The 9,378-nt window shown below is 46.3% G+C and overlaps 1 protein-coding gene across 1 annotated transcript; it reads right to left on the reverse strand.

The window, feature by feature from the left end:
- Positions 1-273: 273 nt before the first annotated feature.
- On the reverse strand, positions 274-6,814 carry DNAJC22 (DnaJ heat shock protein family (Hsp40) member C22). The gene is made up of 3 exons (XM_084837306.1): positions 6,737-6,814; positions 4,882-5,759; positions 274-1,882 (listed from the first exon to the last, which is right to left on the reverse strand). The coding sequence occupies exons 2-3, from the start codon at positions 5,704-5,706 to the stop codon at positions 1,703-1,705; spliced, it is 1,005 nt and encodes a 334-aa protein (XP_084693432.1). The 5' UTR covers positions 5,707-5,759; positions 6,737-6,814; the 3' UTR covers positions 274-1,702.
- Between the last annotated feature and the right edge of the window lie 2,564 nt (positions 6,815-9,378).

The raw sequence follows: 9,378 nt of genomic DNA on the forward strand, positions 1-9,378 counted from the left end.
TGCTATGCCAGCTGTCCCCGACCTGGTGCCCTCCAGATGTTTTGGACTACAGCTCCCATCCTCCCCAGACAGCATGGCCAATGGCTGGGATGGTGGGAGTTGATATCTAAAACATCTGGAGGGCATCAGGATGGGGAAACAAAATGTGACATTATTACAATATTATGGTTACTTTGTGTTGAGGGAAATGAAATACTATTCCTGTGGGAAAGAGAAAACCAGCGATAATTGATTAATTGTATTGATCAGAGAAGAATTTTCCAGTTTTTGTTTAAAAGGCTTTAAAAAACATACTCATACATGGGAAGACTACTTATGGAGCAAGCAGTTTAGAAAGAGTAGAACTGAAGCATAAGAAAAGTCGAGTTGTAATCCTATGCACACTTCAAAGTAAGCCCCCTTGGATTCACTGGAATGTACTTCTGAGTAAGAATGTATAGAATTAGACTGCATACTAAACCACAACCCAGGGATGCTTGCTCACTTGTTTGTTTATTTATCTATAAAATGTGTATCTGGCCACTTCAATATAAAAGCTCTCAAGGTGGCTTACAAATACAGCTCAAACAATTTCATAATCAGTGAATAGCAGTAATTAATACAAACTAAAATAAAGTTAATAAAAATATAAAAACAGCAATAAAATACAAATAAAAGCAGTCAAAGCTGATAGATCCTAGTTGCGTATTCAATAGCAATTTCATTCCACATCAAATGATACATTGTGGAATCTATTCACTGGGATAATTTGGCACTTTGTCGGTATTTGCCCAGTTTCTGTTTCAAAAGCTTCGCAAAGTAAAGAATAAATATGTTCAAATGTCTCCAGTGTTAACCAAGAATTTTTTTTATTTATTTAGGGAGCAATCCTATGGCCGCTAGTCAGCGGCTAGACGGCCATAGGTCAGTTCCCTGAGAACTGACCTCCATTCCCTCCCATGCTGCCTTGTAGGCAGTGTGGAACGGCCCCGCACTCCACACTTAGGAGTCCAGAGCAGCAAAAACGGGGTGTTCCTGTGGGCGTCTCGGGGCAGGGAAGTTGGAAATGCTGGTACGACGCATCCTATATGTCGTCCAGCTGCTGCTTCCCGTGCCCCAAGGTTCCATGGCTAGACAGCCGAAATTGGCTGTCTAGCCATATATGCAGAGTGGCTGAAGCACAGAGGGCATGATCCCCTCTGTGCTTCTCCTGCCCTGCATTGGATAGGTGGTCACCTCCAAGTTTGGAGGCGGCCGCCTATCCCAGTAAGATTGTGCCCTTACAGTGCAATCCTAAGCTCCAGTGAACTCAGTGGGACTTATTTCCGAGTGGATCTGTATAGGATTGCACTATTAATATATGTATCCTCTACCCTTCAATATAAATAATTCAGAAAAGCAAAGCTTGATGGCACTCATGTCAAGAGAAAGGCCACCTAAAAATGAAACGTGAAGAGAAGTACTACAGAATCACAAGGCCAGGAAAACAGCAGGCAGTCCTACAAGTCCTGGCACCATTATTCAACATAAGAACAAGTAGAGGGGCATGTGAGCCCTCCACCTTCTGGGTCAATTTGATGCACAAAAAATATCACCCTAGGCAAATACCTTCGCCTCTGAAGAAGCCCCACCCTGTACTTTGAGAACCATGGCTTCAAAAGTTATGTTTTGATCCCCAGCAACATAACAGCAGTAAGAGTTTGTGGAATTATCTGGAGCCCAATCATGCATGTTTTTGTTTCCTTATCTGCATGAGGAACTCATAGGCAGCCTGCACCTCAAGAAAACGTGTCTCTGCTTCTTCTGCCCGGTGGCGATTGTGATCTGGATGCCAAAGCTTCACCAACTCCCGGTAGCTTTTGTTGATTTCTTCAGGTGTGGCATCATCATGGATGCCCAAGACCTAAGAGGAAGGGGATGGGGGGGAAACACCTATCAGAGTTGTGAGGTGGAGGGGATTTTGCAAGCACTGAGATAACAGTAGCTGATACTGGGGACGGGGAGCCAAGAGCAATTGTCGACTTTTGTCTGCTGTTACAATTTGCTGCAAGATCTGTATAATTCAGCATAGGTTATTCCTATGTAGAATAACCTATGCTGAATCCAGCCCTCCTAGGGTCCCCAATCTGGCTCTCCAAGATTCCTCAGATGCCCATGCCCTCTTCACATCACCAGGTGGTTCCCCCATCCCCCAATCTTTTGGTGGTTTCTGGGCTTTTGCACACACCCCACCCTGGCCATTCTAAAGGCTGGAATGCCTCTCCTGAGGCTTAGTCACTGGCAGTAAGAACTTTAAGATACCATATGCTGGTATTTTTTATGTTTTCAGCACCACCCCTTTTGCCTTTGGCCCTGCCCACCACTGGAATCCCCAGCCCCCAGCCCCAGCTTCTCCAAAATGGATTTCAGCCCTCAGGCTGAAAGAGGTTCTGCAGCCATTATAGACTGTGTGCTAATGACACTGCACATCATCTATAATGGACATATGCAACTCCACATAACTCCAGGAAACCAAGCATTTGTGAGCCCATTTCTCTCTTTCCCTTCTCTTGCAATTCAGCACTACCCAATTTTCCTTTCTTTCTTTCCCCCCAATTCCTGTGCTGTTAAGATCCTAGAGGCAAGACAGGTGAGTGCTGGCATAGGTAGGAATGCCAGCTAACTTAGCACACTGTTTACTTGTTTGCCCTTTGTACTCTCCGGTTAAATCTAAATAGTCAGCTCTGGTTTTAAATGACCTCATTCTTAACATCTATTACATTTAAAATAACTTACTAAGTGATTCCAAGACTGCAAAACTGCTAGGCTAGTAATGTCTAATTTCTTTAGATACTACTAAAGATAAAACTTTTAAAAGACATGTATAACTATTTTTTCACACATTCCATTTTCTTTCCCCTTTTTTATAATTAGTTTTTACATTTTACAGTTGTGTTACTTTTTAATCTTGCATTCTGCATTATGATATAATCTTGCTGTTATTCTGTTATAATGTTGCCATTGGCTTGTACAATTAATAAAATCTACTAATTTAGATTTATCTACACTATGGTCTTAAACTGATTTTATAGTCATTTCTTCTCCACAAGGAACCCTGGGAACTGTAGTTTTGAGAGAGAGGGACCTAAGCATATCCAACATATCTCATATCAGCACCTGCAAACTACAATTACCAGGATTCCTTGAGGAAAAACTCTGACAGTTAAATTGGTAGGAAACTGACATAGCAGAATATCTACACATAACGTTGTTGTTCATACCAGATTTAAGGCAGATGTAAAACGTTGCACCAGAGATACCTGGTTGCTAATTTTTAAAAATATTTTAGTCACATATGTTATATTCTTGGTTTGATTAACAGACACTTTTACAATAGCTGGAAATTAATATTATGGAATTTTATCATTAACTTAAATTTGTTAACTCTGAAGTATTAGTCATTTCCTGTTATATTGTGATGACCTAGAGTTATCAACGACAAAACTGAACTGATAGAACATTACTTTGGCAAGCACCGGTTCCCAAGCCTGCATTTGCTGAGATAAATTGGGATTCAGGGGGAGCATTTGTATCAATCAGTTGTGGGAGGAAGAGATGCTTAACCCTTTCCATAACCACCGATTCTGCCCTATAAATGACACCCATCCTAGTTTTCCCTCAGGCAAGTTTACTTCCTGTTTTGGAACCAGGCCAGGGGGAAATTATTTAAAATGGCTGGGGGCGGGGGAGGGGAATTGGTAGGCAGGAAAGGGTTAAGCATTTTCCAGTTAGCTGCCAATTGTCTCTTACAAGGGTCCTCTCCGCCCCCACACTTGCTTTATGAGGGAAACACAATGTTGGAAACCCCATGTTTTCCTCATGATTTCTAAGTTTGTAGGGCAGCTATACCCTTTATCTCTCTCCTTTTCTCAGTTGCCTTGGCCTGCTAGTAGCATACAAACATATTCTTTACCAGTGACTGGGAACTACAGGCAAAACAGGACTTGATTATCCGGCTTGCTCAGCCCATTTCCCCTTGCTGCCCCTTATGCCTGGAATTGCCCAGAACGCATCCTTGTGACTGCCTCCCTTATTTCCTTTTAGTCCCTCCTTAAAACTCACTTATTCTGGAAAGCCTTTAGATCATCCCCCTAGTCTCTGTACTTTTTGAAAATAAGCCAATGTACACGTTAATGAAATAATCATATATTCTCCCCCTGCTTACCCATGCCTCCATTTCTCTCTTCCTCTGTTGTTCCCCTGTATCTGTTTTAGATTAGGGCAAGGCCATTAGGGTAGGGAACTGCCATACCTGTTTTTTGTAAAGCACCATGCACGTATATGGGGTAATATAAATAACATGTAACAACACCATCACCCTCTCATTGGAGAGCAAGCTTTGGGTAATAGTTAAAGAGTTTCAGATTAGGACTGGGATACCTGGGTTCAAATCCTTGCTCAGGCATGAAGTTCAGAGGGTGATCTTGGGCCAATTGCTGTTTCTCAGCCTACCCTACCTCACATGATTATTGTGAGGATAAAATGTGGTGGGGGAAGAAACAAGTGCGTTGCCCCAAACTCCTTGGAGGAAAAGCAGAATAAAAATGTAAGAAATAAAGTTAGGAATGGAGACATTTAGATTCCATTCCTAAATGGAGAGAGACCCCATGCATTATGGCTTCCTGTTTCCCTGGAAAGATGGATATAGTAGCCTTAGCTACCAATACAGCCCGCTCTAGCCATACCCTCCCATCCTTAAGCTGGCTGGAGACAGAAGAACCCATGAATCTGGAAATCTTTCCTCCACACACAAAACACGCACACACAAACTTTTCAGATCCTACCCCTTTCCTGTTCAGTCATCCATAACATGCACCTTCACTCAAAGAGTAGTGACCTGAGTCGGAGGGAGGTGCCCCATACCTTGTATGCCATCTGCTGCCTTTCACTTTGGAAAGACTGTACAAACGCAAACACTTTCTCCCACTCCTGGAAGTAGCCCCCACTGAAACCCAGCATCTTCCAGGCATGGTAGGGCAGGAGAAGCGCTGATTCCAGTATGCTGCCCAGTGATGGAAACATGCTCAGACAATCCAGTGTGGCTCGAATCGTGCTGGCTACGTAGCTGGCAGTGGCTGCCGTGTTGTAGAAGGCGCAGTAGGCCAAGGGCATAGTGAAAGCCAGGTAGGCCAAGCCCAGTCGGTACACTCGGGCACTAAGCTTCTCGCTGGTGCGCCTTCTGGCTTTATAGCGCCGGTGACACTGGGCTGTCACAGTAGTTGTGAGACTGATGGGCAGGATGGCCACAGGTCGGCCATAGAAGATTGGTGAGGTGACAAAAGCAGCAATCAAGGTAGCCTGAAGATCAGAGGTTTGCTTGCCCACTCCGGACACCAAGTGAACTCCAAGGCCCACAGCCAGGGGGAGAGCCAGGAAGTAAAAACCAGGCAGGGTTGAGAGACCAATGAGGGCCACCAACCCAAAGTAGATCCCTACAAAGGCTTGGCCAAGGAAGCGTACAGGGTTCAAAGGTGGGTGTTCATCCCTGTGCAGTTCTAGGGTGCTGTTGGCCTGAGCCACCCAACCAGGCAGCAGCCACAGCTCCCAGAGCCACCCTACACCAAAGCCCCCCAAAGTCAGCATCCACAATAGGGCATGGTTATCCCGGCCCAGGTAAAGATGGTGGAGCCCAACAAGGCCTCCCAGAGCCCAGAGGGCAATAGCCACCAGAAGCCGCTTGGCCATCATTCACCATAGACAGCGTCTCCTGCTGCAGCACATCTCGTCGGCTGCCAGTAGTCCTGAGGAGGGACAGAGCAAAAGAAAGCAGCATATGAAGAACACAAATCAGCCCATGCAAATTTCAGGGCATTAGGTCAGATTAGGCTATGGTTCTTGGCAACATGCCACTCCCTTCCTCCCTTCTACCAATACCACCAGCAATCACCTACCATATCCTTCCCTGGTTCCTGGATGTCTTTAATACAGTAACTAGTAGGAGGTCCCAATCAGGGCCAGTGTCAAGGGTAGGCATGGTTGGGCACCTGCCCAGGGCCCACACCCCAGTAGAAGCCAACTGACAAGAGCCCCCTGGTCGCATTTCTCCTCTTCACCATTGCAGCCTGCGTGTTCACCTGCCTCACACTCTGACTCAGATGGTAGTGGTGAGGAGGAGGAGCGGTAGATGCCCCTGCCTACTTGCTCCCTGGCTCTCTACCTGTCAAGCAAGCAAGTGGTGGCAATGATGAGCAAGAGGATGAGGAGTAATAGCAGCTGGTGACAATGGTGGTGAGAAGGCAGACTCACTGAGAGAGGGGGCCCATGAGGTAACTTGTCCAAAGCCCTCAAACACCTGGAGCCAGCACTGATCCCAATGCCAGGTGGGTTTTCCTGGCAACTAACAGCTGCTATGTTGTGATGCTTCTGTGCCTCCCTAGGGCCTACCATCCTCAAGATAAGGGATTTCTCAGCCACAGTGTTGTCCATTCCCAGAGCTTCCCAAACCTCCCATATGCCAAATCCAGCCAGATTGCCCTCACCAATTCTTGGACCGACAGGAGACATCTGAATAGTGCCAGGTCCAAGCAGTCACCATAGCTCAGTGGCAGAGCCCAGTGCTTTGCATGCAAAAGGCCCCAGGTTCAATCCCTGGCATCTTCAGGGAGGGCTGGGAAAGAGTCCTGTCTGACAGTCAGTGTAGCTGTAAGCAACACTGAGCTAGATGGACCGGTGTTCTGACTCAGTATAAGGCAGACTTTCCAGAACCATAATCACATACCTTTCAGCTCACTCCCAGTGAGGGAACGTCGGCAATCTCATCAAGGCTGTAATGGTGACTCAGAACGCCTTTGATCTCATGAGGCCTAGCTAGGCTGGACTTTGCCCTCCTCCTGGGGGCAACAGGATGGGATTGGGCACAGGGCATCAGTCAGAAAGGGAAGAGGAGTGGCCACTGCGGCACACCCTGTGTTACTGACAGCACGAGAGAGGCAGGGAGTGTGTAGAGAGCCTTTGTCCGAGCATGGAGGAGAACCAAGCACTTGGAGCCAAACTTCTCACTCTCTGTGCCTTCCAGAGTACATTAGCACCAATCACACTGATATGGTGGATACTGCTCTGTGGTTGGCATTCAGCCACTGGTAACTTGATTTTAAACTAGGGCTGTTTCCCCTGGGATGTGTGTGAAGACTGGAAGTATTTCAGTCCCACTAAGTAGAAATAATTGGGCAGAGTGCCCCTTTCAAAGCGTCCTCTAAGGCAACAGCCCCCATAACTCCTTATGAGATGCATGGGGGGAAATGGAAAAGCAATGCTTTTCTTTTGAACCGGTGGTAAAGCCTTCAGAACAGAAGAATTGCCTTCCTGGGTCAAGCCAAGATCCATCTGGTCCAGCATGCTGCTCCCAATAACCACCTGCCAGGAGCCTCTGAAAATTCACAAGCCGGGCATGAGGGTGATAACAGTCTTCCCCTTGATATAGCTTGTCTGCATCTGGCACTCTCCACTCACCTTTACACAGAAGTAAAAATCCACCAAGTTCACTGGAAGCAAGCATACACATGATTGCAGTCTCAAAGGTCTTCCAGCCTTCTCCAACTTAGTGCCAGATGTTTTAGACTACAACTCCCAGCATTCATGACTATTGGCCATGCAAGCTGGGGCTGAGGGGAGTTGTGGTCCAACACATCTGGAGGCCCGCAGGCTGGGCAAGGCTGCTGTATCTGAACCTGGAGGTTTACTGTCTCCACACCTTACTAGCAATCTTCTCTCCATTCTGAAGCGAACAACCAAGAACAGGCCAACACATGCCCAGCTGAAGCTCAGCATTGCTCAGCTGCCTTGTGCAACCACAGTGTCTGAGACTGAGAGTACCAACGGGGGGTGGGGGGTTATTCTTTGGACTGGTACCCTCAAGCCCTAAAATGATTAGCTATCAGGGTTAATCATTCTTCATATATCAGCAAATGGGAATGATAGGATTTGCAGTCCAATACATCTGGAAGGCACTAGGTTGGGATGTCACATGCATGAGCACTTCGGTATGGTGCGATGCGGCTTAGCCAATGCTGAATTTCTAGAATGAGATGTGCCAGAAGCTCAAGCCTGTCTGGAGATGGCATGGTCTAAATCCTTGACTCTTAACCCCAGCAATAGGGGGGCTAATGGGGGTCACTCTCTACAGAAAAACAGTCTGCACATGCTCAGAGACATTGTCTTGTATATAACTAGCAGAGATGGCTTTAAAAGGGGATTAGACAAAGTCATGGATGACGTTTATCAATGCTACTAGTCATGATGGTTATATGTAACCTCCAGCTTTAGAAATGTGCCGCTGAATACCAGTCGCCGAAAGAGCATACAGCGGGAGAAGTCTGTTGCTTTTCTGCCCTGCTTGTGGGTATCCCAGCTGCATCTGGTTCACCATGGTGGGAAACAGGATGCTGGACTAGATGGACCTTTGGTCTGATCCAGCAGGGCTCTTCTTATGTGCTTATCAATACTCCACATGTTTCAGTACTGAGTTGCTGGTTCTGGGGCTAAGCCTGGCAAGCCTGAGCTCCATTTAAGCCCTGGTGAAGCACTCATTTGATTGCTTCAGCTCATGTCAAGGTCATGATTTATCATGCCAGAGCTCAGCAATGGCCTACTAACCTGCAATCCCACTCAAATACAGGGGAAAGGGCAACACAGTCCACAGAGCCTTTTCCAAATTAAAGCAAATGGAAGCTTCCTGTCCTAGAAAATGCTTTAAGACGCCAGGTGGCAGCATCTACATCATAATGAAAGCTGGGTGCTGAACTCTTTGTGCAAGATTTCCACCTTCACCACAGATGCAACACGCAAAGAAGGAATGCTGTGGGAGTCAGACACACTGGGAACTCTTTTGAGACATTATGAAATGCCTATATGAAAGGCACTTACCTGTAGGAATTGGCATGATGCTCTGGCACAGATCTATCCATATAGGGTTTTCACTACGTGGACCTCTTCTGGAAAACTGCAAGTGACTGTGCAATGCATGTCCATGCACTGAAAAGCTTATGTCTGTGTAATAGCTGCTAATTGTAACTGTGTTATATACATTGTGTCAATTCCTACACAAAAGTGCCTTCCATCTAGGACAGGAGTGGCGAACATGTGCTCCCTCAGATGTTGTTGGACTACAACTCCCATAATCCTTGACCATTGGCCATGCAGGATGGGGCTGATTAGAGTTGGAGTCCAACAACATCTGGAAGGAACTTTGATCTAGGAACTCTAATGTGTGAAGTGGCTCTGAGTTACCTAGGTCTGGGGCTTTTACAATGACGAATTTGGAGCTTGAGTTCTGTGTGTTGATGGTTAGATTCAGTGATGTAAACTGAATCGTCCATGACCTTGTAGGCCCCTTCCAACCCTACTATTCTATGATTCTATGAA

This window comes from Heloderma suspectum, chromosome 2 (genome assembly GCF_057233095.1).
Source record: "Heloderma suspectum isolate Gila_16-S chromosome 2, 16-S_ref, whole genome shotgun sequence".
Classification (NCBI taxonomy): domain Eukaryota; kingdom Metazoa; phylum Chordata; class Lepidosauria; order Squamata; family Helodermatidae; genus Heloderma; species Heloderma suspectum.